This window comes from Scardinius erythrophthalmus (genome assembly GCF_964197995.2).
Source record: "Scardinius erythrophthalmus genome assembly, chromosome: 18".
Classification (NCBI taxonomy): Eukaryota; Metazoa; Chordata; class Actinopteri; order Cypriniformes; family Leuciscidae; genus Scardinius; species Scardinius erythrophthalmus.
This window is the reverse complement of record NC_138238.1, coordinates 12,012,183-12,039,776: the sequence shown is the minus strand read 5'-3', so window position 1 is coordinate 12,039,776 and position 27,594 is coordinate 12,012,183. Positions and strand designations below refer to the sequence as shown.

Genomic DNA, 27,594 nt, shown 5'->3' with positions numbered 1-27,594 from the left:
TATTTGCAGCATCACAAACATCATGCGTTCCAAACATCATTCGTTCCAAGCAAAGCCACTCGTCTTTGAACAAGCTGGACGCATCAAACTCTTCAGGTTAAGTCATTCAGACATTCCAACGAGGCGGATCAGCGTTCTAATTATACTCTTGAAATGTTGACTTTTCAAACTGCTATCGCATGTGCCAAGATGTCTAAAATAGACCACATCGTTCAGCATGACTCCTCCTGTCATCTCACAGTAATTTGCGCTCTGTTATTTTAGTGATTTTCAGCATACATTCAGCCAATCCAGTGCACACAGTCACCACAGTCTTTGTCTTCTTTGCATATGCACATGAATTAGTCATTATGCACATTATTATGTACATGTACATTAAAAAGGGTGGTAGCTCCTCTGACCAACAACAAAAAAAAACATAAAAAAAAATTGCCGTTGTCAGTGAAGAAATGGTAAAGATGGAAAATCACTTTGATCTGACACATGTACACACACACACACACACACACACACACACACACACACACACACACACACACACACACACACACACACACACACACACACAGAGAGACTCACCTGCAGTGTCTGTGTACACCTGCCACTGTTTCGATGATGAAGCACTCTCCCTCATTCAAACAGAAGGCCATCTCCTGACTGTCTTGGCATGGCTTGAAGAACTCGGAACGTACGGTGGAGGTTGTAGGGGCAACTGCGTGTGAAAAAGACAAAGGGAGGGTGCAAGAAAGATGAGGGGGACAGAAAGAGATTAATCAAGATTAAATAAGTTTAATCAAATGAATCAAACACTAATAATCCATCCATTTCCATAATGTCCATTCCAGTGATAAAATTACATCTGAATGAGTTCTCAATATTATGACATGAATGGTGTTAATTGAATCACACGTTCAAGTACGATGGCTTCACAATCACTTCACTGATTACAAATGAAATGTTCTAGAATCTATTATAAATCTTATATGGGGTATAAGGGTTTAATGACAGGCCATAAGAGATAATAAACCGCATGTTTTAAGCAACAACAGGGATGCCAAATATATTATATAAACTAGGCAGTTAGACATTTTTGTATGTTATATTGTGTGGGGGAAATATAAATGTATTACTAACTATTAAACATTGTAAATATGTATCAAAAATGCCCAATAAATATTTAAATAACATTTTTAAATACATACATTTAACATAGATACTGTAAAATGTATTAACCTAAAGAAAACTATGGCTGTTCCTACAATAAAATGAATGATAACAAAATAATTTATAATAATAAATGGGCTTAATTATGATTAAAGGAGAATGCTGTCAGTACAGAGAACAACGACAAAAATTGGTGTTGCCTACACCATGTTATCCTCTTTTTAAAATTTCCACCCTGTTGACTTCAATTTCAATGACTTCAATTTTAAACCAGCTTTTAGCCTCTTAACATCCTTGATGTGTCATTTCAAGTGACCAGGCATGTGAGCGATTCCTTTAGAGTTAACACGGGTGAATCTGACTGCAGTAGATGTGAAAGATATCAACAAAAATGATGTTAATTCAGCCAGCACTCATACCTGTATTTTCTCCCTGTTTTCGGTCGAAGTCCACAGTAGTCGATTGTCGAGTTCACGCACATAGGTTATCACGCGCATGAACTCGACAATCACTTGTTATGGGCACTTGTAATGACACATCAAGGATATTAAGATGCTAAAAGCAGGTTTAAAACTTGCCCCATTGAAGTCAACAGGGTGCAAATTTTAAAAAGAGGATAACACGGTGTAGGCAACACCGATTTTTGTCGTTGTTCTCTGTACTGACAGCACTCCAAATGTACAAAAAAATGAGCTCAATGTTAAAATTGACCGGAGTTCTCCTTTAAGATCCCAAATAATCAAACAAGGCAATAATCAAACAAGCTCAATGTCCAGTCTTTCTCTTATATGAAGTTTTGAGATTTAATTGAGAATTAATTTTAGAGAAACAGTTCCTTCTGATTGTTATTTTAAATGAACTGGTTACATTTTTTGGGGGGGACAAATCATGTTTGCCTGCTTTATCACAGAATGTTTGTAGCACTTAACACAACTGGACCCACAATGCATCGGCTCTTTAATATATTTAATTAGTGCAATTTATGAACAACAAATAACCTCCTTAATCAAGACTGATGCTATGAATCAGCATGCTGGTCAAAGCTAAATAGCCTGCATTAGCACCTTCCTGTTGTTCTCTACAAAACTGCAGAGATGATTCACATAAACAGTTAATCTCAGGAAGGACTGCTGCTTCTAAAAGATTGCCTGCACCTTTTAATCTGGATCAGAACAGGGCACGTCCAATGAAGCTGGTTCCTCTGACCCTTCTTTGCTTGCCTGACTTCAACATGTACATCAACATCTGCTGTGTTGTTAGCAGTTACTCTGAATACAAAACCAGGGCCTGCGGCACCTGGTACATGTTTACACAGTCATACCGCCACCAACCATGTCCATAAGCAGAAAACAATGCACTGAAAGCATGCACACATGAACACACATAATCTCCCAGACATCTGCCACGGAATGAAATAAAGCAGAGACATTCATAAGCGCTGCAAAGATGCCGCTGCCCACTCGAAAGCTACATCTGTAGTCTGCAGCTGCCAGCAGAAGAGGCAGTCTCAGTGCGAGCATGCGTCCTGCTTAAAAAAAAAGGCAATCCAAACAGCACCAGACACCTGCAGTCACACAGGAAAGGTCAAATCAATCTGTTGTTCTCGCGTCCTGATGGATAAATCTCAGGTCACTGGTGCAGAAGACGATGAAGGATTAGAAAATTGTTGAAACAAGAAAAAGAGATCAAAGATGCTTTGTTCATTTGAGAAAGCTGCGATGGATGACTCCATTACGCACGGTAGCTAAAAGCGACTGCTTTGCACCATAAACAATACAATAACAGCGCCAAATGCCTTATCCTAGCCTTCATACAGCATCCGACTGGATTTTTCATAGCCTCTTGTTCAAGTGTCCATAGAAACGGTGGGTTTTATGACTCGGTATAAATCATCTCAGGAGCATTGATCAAACGACCATTGATCTGCACATTTTGTTGTTAAAATGGAGGATTCTGTTGGGTAGATTATTAGTCTCATTTTTCTCCAGAGTGGCGTTTCAAACCTGACTGGTATACTGCTGCTGACTGGCTAGTCGATCAGCAATCAGCAGTGTTTACTGTGTGACCCAGGGCTACTTATGGACTGATCTCTCGCCACTAATATAGGTGCTCATAAAACCTGCCATATTGAGCCCATCCACAGGCAAGGACTGCCAGAACATGCAATAAGCATTGCACAGGACTATATTAAAAGAGGGGAAACAAATCCAGTATAATAAATACATGATCTTTCAAGGGGTTTGGTGGAAGTGCTCAGCGAATTAATGAACATCGCAATCGATGCTCTGGGATTCAAAAGAGCTATTTGCAATCAGCTTCATTTTAGGAGTGATCATTGAGTTTATTAAATCAAAGATGTCGAACGCCTGCAGGTACAGAACTGAGGCATAGCACCCACAATGCTTGCTTTATTCTTTTGCTTTCTATTGATAGGTTATTGAAACAGAACGGAAACTGGGAGTGTGTGGGCGACGACCCTCACCATCCAGCCTAATTAAGTCTGCAGGGAGGTAATGATTTCCTCAACCAGCAACAGGCTTTGCTGTAAAGACAAACTTTTACAGACATGGGAAAATCTAACGGCAACAGAGATAATAAGAACTTTATAAAGATGACTATGCAGATCTCATCAAATCTCAAGTTGGCTGTCACCAGTTAAGGCCATCAGAGAAAAAAATGACTGCATTCACACCGTGCACCTGGGACTCGAGAGCGCTCTCTGCACATCAGACACTGTACTTTCATGTGCGGCCAGCTCATGCATGACATGATAATTGCTCAGCTTCTGGTTATTTAGTCATAAATCCTTCCCTCTTGTTATTCCCAAAATGGTTTGTCATAACATTTGATTCATCCTGGTTGCTTTAAAATTACAATTTTTTTCTGGAAGGCAATCTACACAAGTAAGTCCCTTGATAAGTTCCATGAAAACAGTCTTACCACAGTTCAAAACTGAATCAGAAATCCCAGTGGGTTATTCATCTGAATATGTGATGAGCGATTGGACAAAAAACAACGTCCATGCTTCATGCACACTGAAAAAGGCACATATCTATCTATCTATCTATCTATCTATCTATCTATCTATCTATCTATCTATCTATCTATCTATCTATCTATCTATCTATCTATCTATCTATCTATCTATCTATCTATCTATCTATCCATCCATCCGTGTGTGTGTGTAATTTACCAAATTGTTATATAATTAAAACACAATATTATTTAGTTTCTTTAAATATATCTTTAAAAGAAAGTAAAATGTTGTTTACACTTCTGAATGGTAAATTAAAAGAATAGTTTAGAAATGTATTATTTACTGAACTGGTTAAGTAAGGCTTAAGGCCCGACGAGGTGTCCATTATCAGGTATTAATGGACGACGGCGAGGCGTGAACCGTCCGACGCGCAGCGGAGGATGGTTGCCTCCGCCGAAGTCCATTAATACCTGACAATGGACACCTCGAAGGGCATTAACCCGCTTATACCATGGTCACTTACGAAAGAAAGAAATATTTAATCAATTAATAATACTTTAATGTGTTTTAGAGTAAAAATCGTGAGGGTTTTTATTTATTAAGTCGAGCGCACTATTTAATATCTCCCGTATTCAGGCGTTGCCAAGCAACGTGGCCACAGCGACCCGACCGCAGCAGTTGATCAGTGAGTTTGAGCCAGCGAAATCATTTAGAACTGTCATCAGGCAAATTGACGGCCAATGACGGGACGCCTTTCCTTGGTGTACATTATCACTTTTTAATGGACACCCTGCAGCCAATCAGAATCGAGTATTCACCCAGACCATGGTATAATTTAAATGAATAGTCCCAATAACCATATTGAATTGAAATGAAATGAGTTTCCAATGCTTCATATGAAAGAAATAGTGTGTAGGCAGGTTCAAGCATTTGCTTATTGCTACACAACACTACAAAAAAAAAAAAATGTAACACTGCATATGTGAGAGCGTGTATGTAATCTGAGTCAGAAGAGCAAAAATATTTTTCCAATGTAGTCGGGAAGACCCGGACAATTGTAACAAAATTTATTCAGTCACAAAAAAGCTATATGATGACACTTTTTCGCATATAGTGAATTCAGTAGTGTTCTCTCTCTGGCTGAGGTTTTCTTTTTTGTCACTTTATATAAAATCCTGATGTCCAATATTTTCCTCCTGCTGTCTAAAGTTTCAATGCATTTGAATTCAAACATACAACTTCTTTACTGCTAGGTTGTTGGTTAAAAGTTAAAAGTTGCAGCTGGTAGCTATAATGCAACAATACTAGTTATGAAAGAAAAACTAAATGACTGAACACTACACTGTAAAAAAAAATCCCGTAAAAAAACGGTAAATCTCTGGCAGCAAAGTTTCCAGACGGGTTCTGTTAAATTACAGCAAATTACCATTTCACAAAATTACAGACAAAAACCGTAAAAATACAGAATTGACTTTACGGTCAAAATTAATTAAATTACAGTACATTACTGTTGATAATGGCTTATTAAACCGTGGAAAAACGGATAAATGATGTCAAATTACATAAAAAGAACATTTAACTTTAAGGTTAAACTGTAAATTTAGGGTTTTATAATGATATTTTATAATAATGCTCTGTCTATCTACAGTAATTATCTTTTAATATATAGTTTTTCTGTGTAAAATAACTATGAAGTTATGTATAAAAATGCAATAAGTACATGAATTCAAATACAAAGTTTGTATATTTACTGTTTTAATTTTTGCAGATCCAGTTTCACAACTTTTACCAATCTCTAATTAAGTATTTAATAATAGCAAATGTACAGTCAATTTCTGTTAAATTAACTAAACGTACAAGTACGGAATACCTGCACATTTACAGTATTACTCATTAAACAAACACTGAACATCAAGATACGTGAATGATAGGAAATACAAGCTTAGTATATAATTATCCACATTAAAAGACAATTGCTGTATGCCTTTATACTCTAATATAACTTATTTTAAACATTTACAATTACATTTTATCCAAAGTGACTTAAAATTAAGGGAACAATAGAAGCAACAAGAGCAGTGACAAGTCCCAGTTAGTGTAGCACAGTGCACATTATTTTTTTTTTATTAAAACAAAGATTTAGTATTATTGAGTCAAGTGTTTATGAAAAGATGGATCTTTAGCAGTTTCTTGAAAATGTGTCTAGTTGCGCCGGTCATCCCACCAGCAGGAAACAGTCCAGGGAACGGTCAGTGAAAGTGATTTTGTGTCTCTTTGGGATGATGGCACCACAAGGCGCCGTTCACTTGCAGAACACAAGCTTCTGGAGACACATAGACCTGAAGCAGTGAGTTTAGGTCTTGGTGCAGCATCTGGATCAGTTGCAGAGGTTTGACTGATGCTGGAAGGCCTGCCAGGAGAGCATTACAATAGTCCAGTCTGGATAGAACAAGAGCTTAGACAAGGAGTTGTGTGGCTCCGATAGGAAGGGCCGGATCTTTCTGGTGTTGTATAAGGCAAATCAGCAGGATCACACAGCAAGGATGGTTTGGCTGAAACCATAAGCAGTTCTGTCTTGGCAAGGTTGAGTTGAAGGTGAAGGTCATTCATCCAGCAAGAATTGTCCATCAGGTAGGCTGAGATGCGAGCAGCAACCGTCAGATCCTCTGGCTGTAATGAAAGGTAGAGATATATGTCATTAAGTGATAGGAAAATTCATGTTTCTAAATGACAGAGCCTAGTTACACACAAAAAAAAATAAAAAATAGATGGGTGGAATCTAACACAATCGTGGTCTTACTGTAGCAAAACCAAACCTTGTGCAGCTCCAGTGGCCTCACAAGGATCAAATGAATATTCACATGGGAAAATACAGTATAAAACAAATTAAATTTTCTGCACTTTTAGTGCAATCATATGGAATCAGAAGACTCGGCCATTATGATATTTTAAATTACTTCTTCCCATACCTTGTTTGCCATGATCATTCTGCTTTCCACTTGACCTGAAATCACAAAAAATAATAATTTTTTTAACAACTCAGTATTACATTTACACATGTCAGAATATGTTCGACTGGGACAATGCAAAACCTCAACTGACTATGATCTGGAAGCTGAGCAGGAAAGGCTAACAGTGAAGTTTTGAGCTGAGACACCTAGGGGTGTAACTTTCTGTTCATCTGGATCAATGCAATTTTCATAACCAATGATCAAATGTATCCTATGAAAAAGGCTACTATGATGAACCCAGTTCATCCAAAATGTAGATAAGTCCATTTCTTCATCAGAACACAAACATTCTATCAACTTTTATTTTATAAGCCTAATATATGCACATGCATTCTATAGCTACGTGTTGGCAAGCAGATGCAGCCAGAATATGCAATTTATCATGTTGTGTTCATATTCTAGTCTCATGTGCTTCCCTGTATCATCAAATACAGTATTTACTGAATTCGTTTTCTTAACAGTATTGATAGCCACGTTAACGTTAATTAACTATGGTTTAACCACAAAAAAAAAAAAAAAAAAAAAAAAACATGGTAGGCCTATTTGTAGTATAACTGTGGTTATTAAAAATGGTAATAAAAATCCGCCAAAAACGTGGTTACTATAATTTTACTATAATTAAGTTAAAACCAAGGATATTTTTTAAGAGAAGAGTTTTCAGCTTCCAGACGCCGGTGTTTCATAATGTCCCGCCATTTAAGAGATTGATTTACTGACAGATACTATAATCGCGTATTAACGAAAATTTTATACACAATTAAACGGACTTTGATATGTATAACAAGTCTACGAAAGCTCGTTTTAGGTCTTTTGAGGTGTGGGTTCAACTGATCGTTCTTAACCCTCTGGGCTTCTTCGCCCGAAAACGGGCGAAAACTTGAACGTTTCGAATTGTTTAATTTTTTTGCTTTATCGGATGGGGGTGAAACTTGGTGACTTTTCTTTTATTACCTATATGAACACACAAAAAAATCAAGGAGATGATTCTGATATGTTAAAGGGTCGTAAAAAAAAAAGTCACACTTAGCTTCCTCCCGCCCGAAAACGGGCGACATAGGAAATGAATGGGAAATACGAAAAAATAGGAAAACTCAGAGAAACTTTTGGTGGTACAAGCTACAGATCAGCCACTGTGCTGAAAAAAAGTGTACAGCAATGAAGGGGTGACACTCTAAAACATCAAGAGTGCAAAAAAGACACCCCCCCCCCCACACACACACACACACACACACCCACACACACAAACACACACACACACACACAGAGAAATGAACTGGTAAGACTGAAACAGCAAATTTTGCCCCAAACTATATAAAAATTATATAATCATAATAACTCCAAAACTATAGCAAGGAGAGTCAAACGGTAGGTATCGTTTGAAAGAACTCTTTTTAAATTTTTTGAAAATATAAATTACATTACATTTGGACATTGTCCCGCCAAGAAACGGTGGATAAAATACAATATATATATATAATTTTTATTATGATTTTGCATATCTTTCATATTTGTCATGGAATAACTCAGGAAGGAAATAAGGTAGGAGGAAAATTCTTTTTTAGTGAAGTCCCCCTACATGTCAGCTGCATCTGGATAAAAAAATAATAATTTTTGGATAAAGGAATCAAAAATTACAGCATTTTGAAAAGAGACAGCCTTTTTGTACAGTCTTTGACACCCCCTCATGGGCAATTTTTTCTCCATGAAGAATATCTTGTCATAAAAGCAATAGATTATGTTAATTTTGGGCTCATTTTAATTGTAATAATATGCTGTAAAAAATGAAGTGCCATTTTCAATTATCTGAGAATGTTTCATGAGCTGTATGATGTTTTTGACACATTGCAGTACATTATTTTATAGATTATGAAAAAAAGAGAAATTCTATGTATCAGCAATAACTCAGCAATACTTAAGAGTTTTTCAAAGTGGATACATTCACTGTAAAGTTCAGACTCTAAGCTTTCAAATGACATCAACTTTGTGTTTATCAAGGCAAGATTTTTGAAAAATATGGTAATAAATATTTTCGCAGCTAGGTGGCGCCTGCTGGCGGTACACTTGGTTTTAGAGGGATTACTCAGCACTCGTTAGGAATTAATACATTTAATTAGATGCATTAAAAAGCTGAGATTCTAAGCTTTAAAATGATATATAATTTGTGTTGTTCCATTCAGTGGTTGATTAGTAATAAATTGTTTTCTTTCCGAATGGGAATAAATCAAATAAATAAATAAAAAAGCTATAGGCCGCCTATGGGCGGTTATAGGACATGACACAAATTAATAAATTTTGAAGCCACTAGGTGGCGCTCTTCTCACTTGAAATATTTTTTTTTTTTAGGCCTGCACACTAATTTGATGTGAAATGTTGCATTTATTGAAAAATAAAATAAAATAAATAAAATAAAAATATATATATTAATTCTAATGGAAAAAATAGCTCATAAAAATTACATAATTAATGCAAAGTATCATAAAAAATTCTAAAAATTCTATATAATAATCAGAAAACATTATAGAACAAAACAATATTTGATTCGTTATCCTAGGACAAAGTTAAGTACAATTTTAAGGCTTCGCCCGTTTTCGGGCGGGAGGAAGCTAAGTGTGACCCAATTATGAAGAAGCCCAGAGGGTTAAAACAGATGGAAAATGTAAAGACGCATGATGCTACATTTTCAGTGTTTTGCCCTCCAGCTCTCGCCAGTTAACTGAACATCATTTAAAAATGCTAACGTTAGCTTGAAAACTGTAACACAAATGTAATATAAAATATCGTTCACATGTAACGTTAGTATAATGAGACTCTTACCTCAGCCGGTGATCAGTTGGCATGATGTCCGCTGTGACGAACAAGGCTCACTGAAAAGGGCGTTATCTCCGAAGAATCCAAACGCAAACGGTTTCTGCTCACGGCTGCTCTTGACGAATACGATTGCTTTGAACCACTGTTGATCTCATAATCCACTTCACGAGAGTAGACTGAATTCAAATCTCCCGCTTGCCCAAACTCGACTGATGATCAGCTAACGTTAACCGTTGTGGGCGGGAGTAAACAGCGGAAATGAATTTGAATCTGCGTCATCGCGCGCGCGCACTCACACACACACACACACACACACACACACACACACACACACACAAAGCCCTGAATGTGAAGCAACCTATTTTTTTACAGTCTGGAAGCAACGGAGATTTGGAAAAATATTCATAAAATATACATGAAATTATGAGAGAATAAGACAATGAAATAATGATCAAAATGAGTATAAAATAAAATGTGAAATAAAAAATTATTCAATACAGGCCTACTGTAGCCTATGTAGGGTACTGTATGTACAAATACTATTATTTAACCTTTAAAAAGCTCACATTAACCCCCACATGCTTAATAATCTGTAAGGAAACCATATTGAATAGATGCAGATTTCCGCAGTTATACCTTCTTTTCTTTGTTTTCTAATTTCACAGAAAAAATCTGTAAAATATTACTTAATAATTTCTGTAAAATTACACATAACTCTGTAAAAATACAGACAAGTTCCTTTTAAAAAACGTAAAATTGCTGTAAAACCAAAATACAAGCAATTACCTGTAAATTTAACAGTGGACCTTTAAATTACAGCAAATGCCTTTTATTTTACAGATATTTGCTGTATAATGACAAAACGGTAAAATTCTGTAAAAAAATACAGACAATTACCTGTAAAATTACACTTTTTTTTTACAGTGTATGCTCATTTGAAGTAAAGTGGACAACCACTGTGACAGACAATTGCTACACTCTAACTTCATATAAAAATATAGACAGACACACTAAAAGACAGCTGGTAAATTTGTAATACTCAGTAAGTAATGAAGAAAATGTAAAAAATGTTTTTGAAATGCAATTACCTACTTAAAGAAGATCAAAATATATTCAAGTAGTTTTGAATATGAGAGCAAATCACAGGCGGATGTTCCACTAGCAAGCTATGCACACAATATTGAGTATTATGTAATGTAGCAGTTCAACAACTCAGCTGTGAAAATAATCAACCAATTTAGAAATTGTAGCTTTCCTAACTCTAATTTACAATTCCCTAGTGTTCTCTTTCGGTTTCTAGTCCCAGAACACAAAATGAACAGATGAAAGAAAAAGGGATTTGAAATATTTAAAACACATCACTATAATCACCTCCATATAGCGGGAAAACCGTACACATCCATGTGTAAAAACACACATGCTTTCTGTCACGGCAGAGACAGCCATGCACATTTACATTTGTAACATTTTCCTGAAAGCCTTCCCGTAATCACCCTGCTCATTAGTGTGCTTATGCGCTGGCATATCTCTGGGGAGATACCAGAATGAGCAGAGTTCTTCTATGCTGTTTACTGCACATCAAACACCGCACACACACAGAGCTGGAAGGTCTTCTAGGAACCTGGACTTAGCTTTCCCATCATGCACTGCTGCCCACTGCCCTGCTGCTCTCTCCTGGTGTAGTGAGGCAGGGAGCCTGTGTCTGACCGCTGAGCGTACAGAGCTTCTGGGACCCATGCATCACATATAAGCCCTGGCGATTCTGTGGTGTTTTGCATATTTTGAATAATGCATGTCAATACATTAGAATGAATTAAGTAGTAAACTGTATCTGGTCTTCACTAATAAAAATAGTTTAAGCGCATATTTATGGGTCAAGATCCTGGATTATAAAATAGTTTGTCCTGGTCCTCTAATTTGATGGGTCAGCGGCAACCCGAGAGAGCTGATATACAGTTCAACAGGACGTTTCACTGTTTTTTTATCATTCCATTTTTTCACAGTGTTTCAAAGAGAATGTGAGAGGTATGACTCAGTCCAATAAAATATAGTTAATTTTGAGTAACACACATGGTAGGACAAAGTATGTGACTTTGGGTATTTTTGCAAATAATAAGAAAGTTCAAATTATTCAAATATGAATAATTCAATGACTCCCTCTAATTCAATGACTCCCTCTAAAGAAAAGCACATTTCATTCCTGAATGAATCAATGTCAATGTGAACCAAACAGTTTAAGCTGCAGAAAGAATCATTGAAAAAGTGTTGTTGGGTTGTTATATCAGCTCTATTGGAACGGCATTGAGGCAAATTTTAGTAATTCATCACATTTTAGAACCAGAAATAGCAGTGGTATATTGTTTAATATAATTAATAGGAGTACTGTTGCCATGTGGTTACTCAGAGATAAAATAAATGAACTTGTATTCCCTGTATGAGTTGATTTATTTATTGTACGCTTTTAAGTATGTGCAGGCCATGACACAAGTCACCTACGCACGTGGCCACCTTTTGACAGCTTCCACCTTGTCTTTTCCTCTCACACTTACCCAGTGGGGCCACCTGTCATGGACAAATGGAGGTTAGTGGTGGGACTTGTGCGTAAAAGTGTATGCCTTTGCTGTCAGAGGGATGGTGGGCTACGAGCACTACTGCTTACTGACAGGTCATGATGGCTGTACACACAAGCATCTGTCACATGGTAACAGCGTGCCCTGTCCTTCACCCGTCGGGATGACAGGTCCTTGGGGAAACTTTATGCAATAAACCTTTTCTTAACTCACAACTACTGTTGAAAATAAGTAAATAAAATACAAGTGGTCTTCATGACATTCGGTTTGTTAATGGCTCCTGAATGTCTCCCTTCTTTCTCCGCTGTGGGGGGAACATACAATACTTTGACATTGTTTCCTGCGTAGCAGCGCTATGCTGATGCAGAATCTATAGCAAAAAGAAATCCTGTTTTTATCCGAGTGGCTTTGAGTCTGAATTGGATGTGATGAGAGTATAACTTTATGTACTAACAGAACTGTTAATGCAATTGTGAAGTGTGTAGTTTTTTCCGATGCTAAAATATCTGCTGATATAGCTTAAAACACAACGAGAACTATAAGTAAGCCACTGTGACATTATATGTAATGATTGCTCTGTTTGTTCGAGTATGAACACTTTTCACATGTCTGGATTTGAAACATGAATGTAAACTAAGCAGGGTAAAGTTATATATAGAGGTAGCCTACAACAAGAAAAAAATGGTTGTGCTCCTGATTTAGCAAAATATGACATATTTTGTTGATCCTGGTACAGCAGTCCTGTCTGAAAATGTAGTTCTAACCATATCCCTATCCCTAAACCTATTCCTACCCATAACTTATCCCTAAAATCAGAGGGAAATGATAGATGAATAACACTGATGTAGAAGCATCTAACCTTGGTTGTAAGCCTAAAGTTGACATAAACTGTAAACTTGTCCCTCAAATCTGACTGGTTGATTGGAATGTTGTTCCAACAAAGATGATGATTCAGGAACATGTACTTGGTGAAATCACATTCACTCTAAACCTACAGGTTCCGTATGTGTCAGAAAACCTAGAAAGCCAAACTCGCAATATGGGCTACTTTAACAAATGGTGATAAATGAAGACTATACCAATTATATCCTGAAACGCACTAAGGCTACGGATTAAGTGTACAGATCTGCTAATGTCTTTAGTCTTGCAAGAGCATTTTTACTCTGTCCTTTGAGCATTTTTATTATGCTAAGTAAATTAAAAGCTTTCACCTCTGAATTACAGTGAAGATGAAAAGATGATTTACTTAAAAAAAATGACAGAGATAGAGAGTGCTACAGGGCCTACTTGTGTAAGATATGATGCTACGAAATTTTTGGATATGAATATAGGACGTCTTAATCTGTTCATAGAGCCAACCATGAAATTAACATTTTCTCTTTTTTTGTAAATGGAGTACCCTGTCCATTTTTCATTTAGATATTCCTGCAGTTTAAAAAACTCAGATGACAGCATGTATGAGGCAAGCAAAACTGCAACAAACTCGTATAATGGATCGCAGTGTCAGCACAGCACCTTTACATATCAGACAGAAGAAGTTTCTGAGTAAACAGTGATTTTTCAAGCTGCGCTTGCATCAACATAATCACAATGGATATCCTGGTCAGTCTCAATGTAAGAGGTTTTGAAGCAGCATTTTTACTGAAATAGGGGCGATTGAGGTTGAACATTAAGGAAGTAGGAAAATCAGGATTAAATGGCATAAAACCCACTGATTCCAAGGCAGGGGTGCCCAATGTACTTGGAGATATGCTTTCCTACAAAGTTCAGCTCCAATCCTGATCCAACACAAGATAACCAGCTAATTAAGATCTTCAGGAGCACTGGATAGTTACAGATAGTTGTGTTGGATCAGGGTTGGATCTGAACTCTGTAGGCAGGTAGATCTCCATGAACAAGATTGGGCACCCTTGCTCTAAGGGAAGTGCATACATTTTTGCTTTCACTGAACATAAAATGGTATTGCAGAGAATACATCACAGCATGCCTTTCACACAGGCAATTTACATAATAATACTTTATTTAAAAGAAAAAGATGCTGCAAAGTTTATTACAGCCACCTAAAATAGCCATAATTGAACAGGAGAAAACCAAGGGAAGACAATTTGTTGCTCTGTTAAGAAGAGTTGAAAGTGTCTAGACAGTTGACTTCCCCTGAGAGGAAAAGGAGACTGACTCATTAAATCCCACAGCGAGGCGAAGACAGGGATAACTTAAGACAGATTAATACCAGAAACGAGAGCCATTACCGCTCTGAACGGGGGAAAAAAAAATCTGACAGAATAACTGGGTAGGATCTAGAAAGGTAAATGGACTCGTCTCAGCACCCTCTTCTGGAAACAATGACAGCCATGACTAAATGCAAGTGACAATTAAGACAAAACTAGCAGCGTTGACGAGTTACATGAGAGTCTAACCATTTTCTGCCTATGCAAAAACAATCAAAATATGAAATCATGATGAATAGGACAGGGAACAAATCTAAGCGGTTGTAGCGCACTAAAAGCAAACATCTTTAATTAAGCGAAATGTTTCACATGCATTAGTAGAATATAAAAGGCAAATTATGTGCTTTCACAACCTCCACTATGATAGTCCATAAATGACTTTGAACCGCATAAGTTGAAAAAAATGGTATGAATTATTAAGCCTTCCATTCATGAGCAGGAAACATCTCACAAACATCTTCAAATGCTACAAAAAGGGTCCTCATCTTCCCTGACTAAAAGAAAACAAATCATATAAAATTAGATATGTAGGGGCATAATAGTGCAGATCGTATGGATGGATGGATGGATGGATGGATGGATGGATGGATGGATGGATGGATGGATGGATGGATGGATGGATGGATGGATGGATGGATGGATGGATGGATGGATGGATGGATGGATGGATGGATGGATGGATGGATGGATGGATGGATGGATGGATGGATGGATGGATGGATGGATTGGATTGGATTGGATGGATTGGATGGAACAAGATTCTCTGTACTTGTCAAAGAAGGGCCATTAATTGATATTTTATAGCACGTTATCCTAGCAATGTGCTGATATCCTGCGGCAGGAATAGGAGCAGTAAAATCCCCAATGCTGTTGGACATCCAGATTACACACTTTTGTCTTTTATGACGTCTCATTGCACAAGGCAACAAACCCAGGACCCTTTAGCCTCCCCAAGTTTCCTGATGTACTGCAGATTTGGCCAGTTATTCATCATTTGATCTGCTCAAATCGCTCTGCCTCCCACACTCTCAAAACGTCAAACTGATTCATGTATTCATTATCCAGCGCCGAGGATGCATGCCTAAGCTCGTACACTCTCTTTCTCTCCCGGTCCCTATATCTCACTATTCTTATTCGTCTTCTTCCTCCTCCTTATCTCCCTCTGTCTCTAGTTCTCCCTCGCTCACACCCAGCTGCTTTATGTTTCTGCTTGGTCTCATGTTTCTCCATAAGAGGGGGAGTTATAATGAGCCATGTCTCTGAAGACATACTGTAGTAGATAGACTTTCCATGTGAACGTAACTGATAAGCTTAACCAGCTACTGTAGCTACTGAAGCCTTATCAAAGGCGATCTACTGCTTTTCACGTGCATCTAGGGTAAAGCTAGCATGCTACAGAATGGAAACACATGTTCCACAGAATTCTCTGGATGTTTGACCAGAATAACCTTGGCGATAAGAGAACAGCTGCAAGGCTGATCCAGGATGGAGGGCAATCTCCTTTAAGCTGGGTGTCCTCTCAAATCACTTGTCTTATACGGCCTCCCCTTTCCCCTTAACCCATGTCCTGGAGAGGAAGTGTACCCACAGCTTCACTGTGAGCACAGCTATATTTAACGCCCAATGAAATATTTATCCTCAAGCTGAGACACAGGAGGATGTGCAGAGCCAGCATAAATGGGAGGGGACTGAGAGACAAGAGAGTGAAAAAGAGACGGGGTGATGAAGTGGGGATGAGGGGCCAGAACAAAATTTTTTGTCAATGCTCAAAGGCAGAACTGACAACTGTATATCTAGCTATTTGATTTGAACGTTGAACTTTCTCTTTTTCAGATGTTAAATTGTAACACTCTTTTCACACTCAATTAATTCAACCAGCAGTAATGCAAAGCAACATAAACATATCAAGCTATATAACACATATCACAGCATTCTGTGATGAAAAAAGAAAGAAATGAAATGGCCCACTTCTTAGTCTTGATTAGACTAATTTCATAGTTATTTCCCGAATACACACACCTTTAGCATAATGTGACAAAACTACAGCTTGATTGTAAATGATGCACAAAAAAAAGTGATCAAGCTGATCTGTGAAGTTTGTTTTCCCTCAAATTCCATGTGTCTTATGTAATCTTAAGCTCTTCACTGATACTGCTGTCTCCTTGGTAACAAAGTACAATAACTTTTGAAAGTAATTTGATAAAATGATGCCACAGCTGATAATGTGTGTTAATCATTTTGGTGTTAAAACACAATTTGGTTTAGTTTATGATTATTTCACACTAAATTAATCATTTAAAATATCATAATTAAATCAATAAGCCACAAGAGATTGCGTGTTACAGTGAGTTAACCATGACTAAGGGCTATTCTTATGATTTTACAATGACTTAAAAATATAAATGATCAATCCCTGGAGTTAAAGAAACTTTTTTCAATTGTGAATTCAAATTCATCTTTCCAAGTGTCTTGAATAAGCACACAACATGATTTACTGGATTAAAATCCTTTGTTGGTCCAGGAAAAATACTCTTTTGAAACAATCATAACCCTAATCCTAACCTTAAACCAATCCCTAAATAAAACCCCCAACAGCTAGCATTGTTGTTTAACAACCAACAAGCGGTAAGTCAGGAACATGTCCTACTTGGCTAAATCACGTTAAGCACAATGAAACGCATATCCTTTTGAATTCAGAAAATCAGGTTGAAGATGAGTAACACTCACAGTGTATCAGCAAAAAACATGACCTAGATCTCAAGTCTCAGATGAGCATTATATCTGAAACCAGGAAAATGAAACGGAAATGACTGTTTGAATTAGGAAAGCTCAAACCATCTCCTGTTTGCTGCCATATAGGGAGACAGTTCTTCATTGGGAAGCTAGGAAAAAGGTGGTACTCCTATACCAGTCTACAAAAAAAAAGAAAAAAAAAGAAGAATAAATAAAAATGGATGAGACATACTGGAGTGGAAAGATAGCAGCAAGTTACACGTAAAGGTGAGCTATGGTTATTTTCTTTCTCCCTGTATCTGTCTCTTTTCATTTTCCCTTAGAGCGCCGGACAAAACAGAAGAGCGAATCCTCCACTAACCTCTGGAGTGAAATGTGATTCAACAGTGGGCAGTGAGGTAGTGTATAGTCTCCGCAGTGTATGTGTGTGAGAGAAGAAGCAAGCAGGGTGTGATGTACTGCTAGCAGGTGGCCTGGTTTTAGTATGCAAGAAAAGCAGGATAGAGAGCGGTGTATGTGCATGCCAGTCTCGAAGTCTCTCTCTTCCTGTCTCTTTGCTCCCTTTCCCTTGGCACTGCTCCCAGCATATGGCTCAAAGATGGGCATCCACAGGGCACACATTAGGACCCACTGACACATAAACCAACAGGCCTGATGCAAGACTGGCCACACTGACCTTTTTTCTGCTCCAGATGACTGTGTCCAGTACTTGCTGTTTGTTTGCTTGTGAGCATTAGCATCAGTGCACATGCCATTTATATGGGCGAGGTGATAGTGTTAATGTTAATTAATCAAATGTATCGATTTTTGAAGAGAAAAGCTAATGAATGAAGATGATTTAAAACATAACATTACATATCATGCCATCTGCTGAGTATTTTTTGCAATAGAGCTGGTAAGTCCCACCCATCCGTTAAACCCCAAGTGGACCTCTAGGTTGAAAAATCGTCAATGCAAGTGAATGGGAGAAAATAATTATTTTCTGGTCCCGTTTGAATTGTGCCATGAATGTGAACATATGTTGTCTGTGAATTTTTTATATAATTTTTCATGTTACGAGTTTGACAGTATATGGTATGATTTTTCGGCTAGCAGTTGTGGAAAAGCCATAACGAGAAAGACTACATGTCGCCTATGTGACGTCACCCCATAAAGTTGACTTACCCGTGGTTTTCGCCAACCTCAACCTCTCCCTGAAAGAAGGCGGTGAAGTGCACCAAAGACAGCCATGTTTAGCGGGATCCGTGAGCTAGTGTCCGTGTGCGAGTGGTGGTGACGTTTCAAACGCGTCGAAAGCAACCTAATCCGCAATCTAATCTCCATGTTGGTATGCTCATCAGGACTGTGGTTCACTTGAATTCGTCCAAACAAACATAAGGAGTGCCAGCTCTCTGGATTCCAGAAAAGAGGATTACAAGGCTGAAACTCAGCACACCCTCCACCCGTTTCCTGCACGAGCCGGCCTGATCCAATCATCCTGAAACACTCTAAACAAGAGAGGGGTCACGCTCTTCGCCTCCTTGGAGTGTCTATCATGGGGCCCCCTGGGTGCTGATGCATTTGAGTGACACAGACTCTGAATGTGTGTGATCCTGTTTAACCTCTGTGCCCTGCCAAGTGCCAGGCTCCCTGCCTGTTTAGTATGCAGACCTGTGACATTCATCCAACCACAGAGAACGAGGGATGGACTGCTGCCAGGCAACGCAGAGGAGAGGAGAAGAAATAGATGAGGAGAGGGAAGGAGATGAGATAAGAGGAGAGGAGATGAGGAGGTTAAAAGAATAGGAGAAAAGAGGAAACATGATGGGAGGAGAGGGGATGAGATTGGTCAAGAGGAAAAGGAAAGAGAGAAGACAAGAGGACAGAGTACGGGAATGAGAGGAGAGAAAAGCGGAGAAGAAGAGAAGAGACTAGATAGAGACTAGGAGAAGGTGGGAGGAGAGACTATAGGAGGAGGTGAGAGGAGACGAGAGGAGAGGAGAAATTGGGGAGAGGGGATGAAACGAGTAAAGAGGAGAGGAGAACAGATGATGAGGGATGAGATGAGAGATGAGACAAAATATGACATGAGGAGAAGAAAGACAAGTGGAGAAGAGGAGATGAGGCTAGATTAGAGGAAGTGGAGTGAGAGAGAGGAGAAAAGATGAAAGGAGATAAAATGAGAGGGAGTCAAGAGGAGAGGGGAGGATCAGGAAGGAGAGGATGCGAGAAGAGAGGAGATGGGAGAGACTAGGAGGAGGTGAGAGGAGAAAAGAGGAAAGGAGATAAGATGAGAGGGGATGAGTAAAGTCAAAGGAAGAGGGGAGGAGTAGGAAGGAGAAAAGACGAAAGGAGACTAAAGGATCGAGGGACATGAGGAGAGGGGATGAGACAAGTCAAGAGCAGAGAGAAGGAAATGAGACATAAGGAGAACGAAGGATGGGGTGGAGGAGGGAAAAGTGGAGAAGAGACTAGGTTGAGAGGAGAGATCCAAGGGGAGGTCATTAGACAAAAGGAGACAACAAAAGAGGAAAGGGGCGGAAAAGGGAGCAGATGAGGGCCAGAGATTAGGAAATGTGGCAGGAGACAAGATGAGAACAGATGAGAGGGGAGGAGACAAAAGGAGAAGAGACTAGATTGGAGGAGAGCTGAACAGACCAGCCTATGAGAGGAGAAAAAGGAATAGCCCTTGTTGCTGCGCTCACTTTCTCTCTTAGTACTGCTCCTCTTCCCTCCTGCCTGAGATTTTCATTAACCAACAGCCCTGTGATTTACGAGCAGGAGCCCAGCTGAAGGTGGGGGAGTATAGCCTGTGTGCATATGCACTTCTGCAAATTCTGCAAACACACACACAGACACAAGATTCCTCTGCTAAAACGCACACAAATGTGCTGCTAAAAACATACCCTGAAACACAAACACGCATTAATATAACATACTTCATTAGATTTGCATCCGTTGGGTTTGTAAAATTGCTCTTTTAGCAGTGGACAGATGCAATTATGTTTTTTTTTTTTACAAAGATCCGGAGATAAGATTTAATTGGGAGTACACAAATTTGATAACACAATCTGTCTCTGAGTGGCTCACTTCACACAAATTAAAAGGTGAAGTGTGTCATTCTAGCCGAAACAATCAGAAAAAAGAAAAAAAAAAAAAAACAATGGCCTCCAACATATTCCTTTTTTTTTGTTGGGTAGGCCCAACCCAAAAATCACACTTACTGGTTGAGCCACTGCTGTTATGTTCAGCCAATTGCAATTTTCTTTGGTGCTACTAGTGCCACACAAATTATACACTTCACCTTTATTATGCAATCATTTCAGTGAGAGACCAAATTATGCTCTCAGAATTGTGAAGCCAATCTTACATGTTTCCAGCCAACATGAAAACTGTTTATTGACATTTGAACTGTACTTCTGCAAAAACATAGACTTGCTTTAGCAAAACATAAACCTGGCAGAAAGCACTGACTGATACAGTAGAGTAGGCCAAGCTGATTAGTTGGCCGACATTTGTATATTTTAGAGATTAGCCTATATAGCGTTCACTGGCGTCTGCTGGATATCCAAAGTCTAAGATGATTTAAGAGTGAACTTTTCCTGTTTTTAATATTTAAATGTTAATTTAACTTCAACATTTATTTGTACACTGCCTTAAAGTACATCTTATTTTACACCTCATTAATATTAAACAAGATATATCACTATATTATAAAGAATTTTAAACATTGTTTTACCTACACAGGCCAGTACCATCACCGATATTAATACCACTCATATTATTTCTGAGGATAAAATTAGTAATTAGAACCATTTAACATCATTTTTAAACATTTAAAAGGGCTTAATATTTAAATGATCAGACAGCTTAATTTATTAGTAACAATTCCATAACATTATCAATCTTACGACTTTAAATCTAAATAAACTTACAACAATCATCACATAAACCCACTATAACTAATATCACATCTAGCTTTGCCTTTATTTAGCATGAATAAAGTAGTGTGTGTGTGTGTGTGTGTGTGTGTGTGTGTGTGTGTGTGTGTGTGTGTGTGTGTGTGTGTGTGTGTGTGTGTGTGTGTGTGTGTGTGTGTGTGTGTGTGTGTGTGTGTGTGTGTGTGTGTATACATTAGACATATTCACATGTTCCAGATATAAACATTTGGTCAACTATTTACTACTATTATAACTAGCAGAGAGTGAGAGAGAAAGAGTAACTTATAAAGAGCAGAGAAACAGACACAAAAAAGAGTGCTAAAGAAAAAGAGACCACTTCCTGGAAGGACATTTAAAAGAGTTTGCCCTGACACACAAAATGTAGCTTCAGACTGATGGAGCCGTTTTTCAAAATGGGTTCCACCAGAGCGCAGCACTCCTACTAGACATATTTATCAAAAATGTTCTGCTCTGAGGCATGTTGTGATTTTCGCAAAGCCAGCTCCACACTCTAACACAAACAGCCGTTCAGGGGTGGAGCGTGTGAGTGACACAGGCAGATACGCCAGGGAAATTTTGTGTCTTCATCACTCCTCCAGCTCTAAGGAGACAAATAGTTTTAATTAGCTTCGGCTTTTTCGAACCTCGCACCCGAAGTGGGTGTTTGCTTATGTTTTGCATAGTGCCGGCTATGAGTTTGCAGAGAGAACAACACAAACAGTCCTCACGATTCCCTTAATCTTGCTCTGCGTGGAGCGTTCCTATTCCACCTGAGACAGAGGTCTATGTTCACTCACAGCTGAGATGAAATAGCTGCACCGAAACTGTGGTAATTTGGTATGAAAAGACCACACAAGAGAGAGGAATGCAGGATGGTCGGTTTACTAATAACTGCTCTTATTTTACAGGATTACACCAGCATGACCTGGCTATCCAACAGAACTGAACATTCTACAGCAACAGGTAATTCCCACACAACACAAGCATATTTACCCCCTAGTGGCTAAACTGGAATTGCTAGAATGAACTTAATCTACTACAGAAACCATGTTTTGCGAGCAAACAAATTATTTTGAGGGGGAAATGAGATCTGTTCCTCAAATACATATCTGCCCCCCCTTCAATTGGCCGCCACTGGTAATTGCTTTCCTTTTCATATTTCATATTTCATATTATAAGGACAGCAGCTTAAAGGTTTTGGAGTATAAAGGTAAAAGAGTAGCAAAACTCGAGAGCACGTAGTAGATGTGAAATTGAGAACTTGTACAATCAATATTCATACTTGTACGTGAACATTTAACTCACAACTCCAATGTGAAAACCTGTAAAATAAAATCTGAAGTTGAATGTTGAAATTTGCACTCTCAGACAATAGTCACAAACCTGTATTCTGAATTTGAAGCTGCAGACAAGTAGTCACAAATGTGTAAAATGTCATTCACAGAAATACAATGACAGACACAAACTTGTAATATATATTTGCATTTAATCTTACATTCACATACATGTACGTGCTCTCGAGTTTTGCTACTCTTTTACCTTCATATTGAAGTCCATTAGTCACATGATCTGACACGGTTCTCTTTAATTTCGTTCTCATCACTGTTATGCTAAACTCTGATATTGTGTCTTTTCATTATTTTTACTTGCTTGCTTGTGGGGAAGGTGAAATCCAAATGAATTGTGGGTAAACGTCTACTATTAACTCTACTTGCAGCTTTGTGAATTTCGAAACATTGAAACATTGGGCTTGATTTGTTCTAGCATTAAGTAATGAAGGCGGACATGTTTTTCCCATTGTGCAATTTTAAGTGGGGACTAGAGGTGATAATCACCAAATGAGACAAGAGCTGTCTCATTTTCTCTTGGAAACACAAACACACACACACTCACACACACGCACAAAAAAAAAACTTTGTAAAAAACACTTAGTATGATTTATAAGCTGTTTTCCTCATGGGGACCAAAAATGTCCCCACAAGGACAAGGATTTTGGATATTGGCATCTTTGTGAGGATATTTTGTCCCCAAAATGTAGGGTTTACAAAGCGACACACACACACTCGCACACACACACACGCACACACACATAGGTTTCCATGTTTTGTGGGGAATTCCCATAGACATAATGATTTATTTTACCCCTAAACCTACCAATCATAGAAAACTCTGCATTTTTGGATTTTCAAAACACTTCATTTAGTAACATTTATGAGATATTTTCCTCATTGGGACCAAAATTACAACAAAAAAAAGTTCCCATCAGGTCAAAATATACTGGTATTACAATACTTGTGGGGACATTTGGTACCCATTACATAGGGGATTATCATGTACACACACACACACTCTCTCTCGCTCTCTCCCGCTCTCTAGCGTTCTATCTGTTTCTAGAAGAAAATCAGTGTGAAGCCAGGTGCCAGCAGCCTTTACTGCAGCCATCAGTTCACAGCTGAACTCACTGCTGCATGATCCCGCTTTCATTTCTGCCTCTGTCTGATCGGCTACACTCCACCGCAGCCAGTTCATATAATTAACCTGTCAGCAGGATCAGCCTGGGTTAGACTTTGCTGTCCAATCTCATATTGAACCTAAATATTGTCACAGCTTCATCCAACCAGAGAAAGACACTTTAATTTCAAAGAACATCCCTGACCTGCTTTTCTCTTCGCTCTGCAGGCTCATGTGGCAATTAATCTATTAGTCAATAATTCAATAATTTATTAGTATTGGTCACTCTTTATCTTCTTTGCAACTCTGGACACCATCTTGGGTGGAACACCACATTCTGCTGGTTCAATAGGCCAAAAAAAGATAAAGATTGATTAATTACAATTGGTCAAACACTCTCTTTATCTTTATAACTACATATTTCCTTCTTAACTACAGTGTCCTTTGCACATTCTAATTGAGGTTAAATGTGAAGTGCGGGTAATGTTTTGGATGTTACAATTCTCAGATACAGTTAAATATGCAGAGACAGCTATCTGTAAGCCATTCTGCAAACTGCTATGGCTCTTTTGCACACACACACACACACACACACACACACACACACACACACACACACACACACACGCACAAAACTAATACTATAGCGCTATCAAAATCAGTCAAAACAAATGGAGAAAATATGATCTGAGAAATCTACCTATTATTTCTTTAATTGGATGAAAAAAAGCTATATTTTCTATAAATATAAATATATATATATATATATATATATATATATATATATATAACATGTTATTCCACACGTTGAGCACTAAACTATGTTCAAAAGTGTACACTTACTATTCAAAAGTTTGGTGTCAGTAAGATTTTTAAATTAGAAGTCACTTATGCTCACCAAGGCTGCATTCATTTGATCAAACTACAGTAAAAACTGTAATATTGTGAAATATATATATATATATATATAAAAAAACTATAATTTCTGTAACGCAAAGCTGAATTTTCAGCATCATTACTGCAGTCTTCATTGTCACATGATCCTTCAAAAATCGTTCAAATATGATGGTTTTATGCTCAAGAAGCATTTTTTATTATTATCAATGTTGAAAACGGTTGTGCTGCTTTTTTTTTTTTTTTTTTTTTTGGGAAACCATGATACTTTTTTAAGGATTCTTTAGTGAATTGAAAGTTCAAAAGAGCAGGATTTATTTTAAATAATTTTTTTTTTAACATTATAAACTCTTACTTTTGAATCAAGCAACATGATGCTGTAATTTCTTTTTCCTTGATGATACACAGGGCAACTTTTTGAGCAATGTTGCTGGGCAATGTATCATCACCTTAAGAGACTTCTTACATGTAAATCCCATTATGTTATAATCCCTTTGCAGTTACTGATCTCATAAAAATTGTATTCGTATTACAGTACACTCAGGATTTGAAGCTAAATTTAAGATTAATATTTATAAAATTAATATTTTAGCAAACACTATTGCAATGCTTTTCTCCGTTAAATGCTAATGTGCATACTTTCTCACTTCATGAAGTCTGTGAAGTGTAACTGAGACACTCTGTCTGGATGAGCCTTTATGCAAAATGGAAATAATCGTGTGAATGTATTACATTGTACTAGAGAAAAACACCTCTCAACAGCACACACTCCTCAACAACAACCGACAAGAAACTTCTTATGAGTGCCTTTACAGTATTAAACAAAGTTTTCTCATGATTTGACAGCTTGTGTCACGCGCTTTTCCCACAGCATGATTACACATTATTCAAATTCCACAGAAATACATCACTTCAGTGTTGTTATTGTGAACTGAATCTAAAACTAATTTTATTTGATTAAAATAATGCTCAAATAAAAATAACAATATTAGTTGAAAAACTTTCATTTTCGGCTGGTAAACTAAATTAAATAAATTAAGTTAAAGTACTAAAATTTGTAAAACAAAAATAAGAAAACTGATAAAAATGACAAAAGCACAAAACAAAATGACTAAAACAATTCAAATTATTAATAATAATATATTACACTAAAATAACACTGTGTCACTTACGCCATAAATGCAAATAGTTGTTGACTATTTTCACTATCAGTTATTCTTAATTTTATCGATGAGTTGTTGCAGCCTCCCATCACTGGACCAGTGCAAGATCACAGCGCATGTCGGCAAACTCAAATTGCAATATGGGATGGGTTTGCAATGGGAACAGTGTGCTGTGAAGCGTACACAGGCACCTATGTGAGCAAAAGGATGGCATTACTTAAAAATGGAGAGCGAAAGAGTGACAGGCGTCAGGGGACACGGCACGGCCCAGACGTGTACGGGACAGCCAACAGAGGCGGGAAATTAGCGAGCGAAAACAGATCCAATGAGGCGTGAAGGAGCCTCTCCTCTCATTCGTTGACAGTAAATGAAGCTCTTTCTCAGCCTAACTTCAGTCACAAGGCTCTAGGGCCCAGGAGGACGAATGAATGAGACGGCCGACAGGCAGACGGGGAAAAACAGGAATGAGCCTCTGTAGGGACAAAGCACAATTTTGTTTGTTTGGCAACCATGTTTGCTCTGACGGTGGATACTTATGAGAAGCCATCCCTGTTGAATCTTCAGCAGGGACGGCTAATGTACATGAGGGTTTTCTATGTAATAGCACTCACGAGGGAGATGCAACTTAACTGCGTCCGTAAACACGAGTGGAGTGAATGCACATAAATGTGCAGGCATAGATGCAATCAAAACTGATCTCTAAAGGAGGGAAAATGCATGTCTATGCACTTATGCACAATCTCTTTCTGCCACACATTCCACTCATTTATTGCCACTGATTGGCTATTACACGTTGCAACCATGATTATGAGGCTGACAGCGAGAAAGCTCTAAACACAAGCAGTGCAAAGCTGGAGGCAATTTATATCTTCAATATCATCATCATCATCATCATCGCAGTTATGATTGCTCTAACCTTTAGGGGCATATGGGGGGAGAAGCGTGGCACTTGTTTTAATTACATCCACAGGGAGTTTGGTTAACCGCTGTAACTATCGTTGCTTTCTGTACAAATTTGTACTTCCACCATCAGACACAAGAAATTGGCGCCTCTTAGTCTTTCAGTTTTTTCTTTGCCACGTCCCTTTCTATTCTCCACTTTTCTCCTGTTCACACAAACAGACAGACAAGCACACATACACACAAAAATTACATGAGCACATTCTCTTTGCTTGAATATTTGAGGAACGCATCTCTGTCTGGAGCCTATTCGTCATTTCCAGGAGGCCGTCAGTCTGGCAGGTCGATGACAAATGGCAGACACAATGATAGGCTGGTCGTTCATGCCATATGACATGTGCATGTGTGTGTACATTGCTTATGTGAGCAACAACTCTACTATCACTCAGCCTCTTCTGGCCTAAAGGAGACTAAATGCATATACAATTATTTTTTTTAAGTCCATAAATAAAAAAAATAGGTATTTTGTGGTAGACGAGTAAAGAACTGAATGGACATTACAAAACACGACTTTAGAAAGTCAATACAGTACGTTCTATTCAGATTGTAGGGTTAAGATGCATGGGTTTATGGCTAAGGTTAGGTACATTATAAGCCTATTTCTCTGATTATAGAGGAAAGTTATTAAAATGCCTTCCATGACCAAAAAAGGATGTTGATCCTGCAGATGTTCTACTTTGGTAAATCACATCATGACAGTTTTGTGACCTGGCTC

General features: G+C 38.1%; 1 protein-coding gene across 1 annotated transcript in view; it reads right to left on the bottom strand.

The window, feature by feature from the left end:
• nrg3b (neuregulin 3b) overlaps positions 1 to 27,594 on the bottom strand; it is a 152,686-nt gene that overhangs the window by 65,212 nt on the left and 59,880 nt on the right. Inside the window, exon 2 of the mRNA XM_081392001.1 lies at positions 580 to 712. Coding sequence (XP_081248127.1) covers positions 580 to 712 — 133 coding nt within the window. The remainder of the gene's footprint in view (positions 1 to 579; positions 713 to 27,594) is intronic.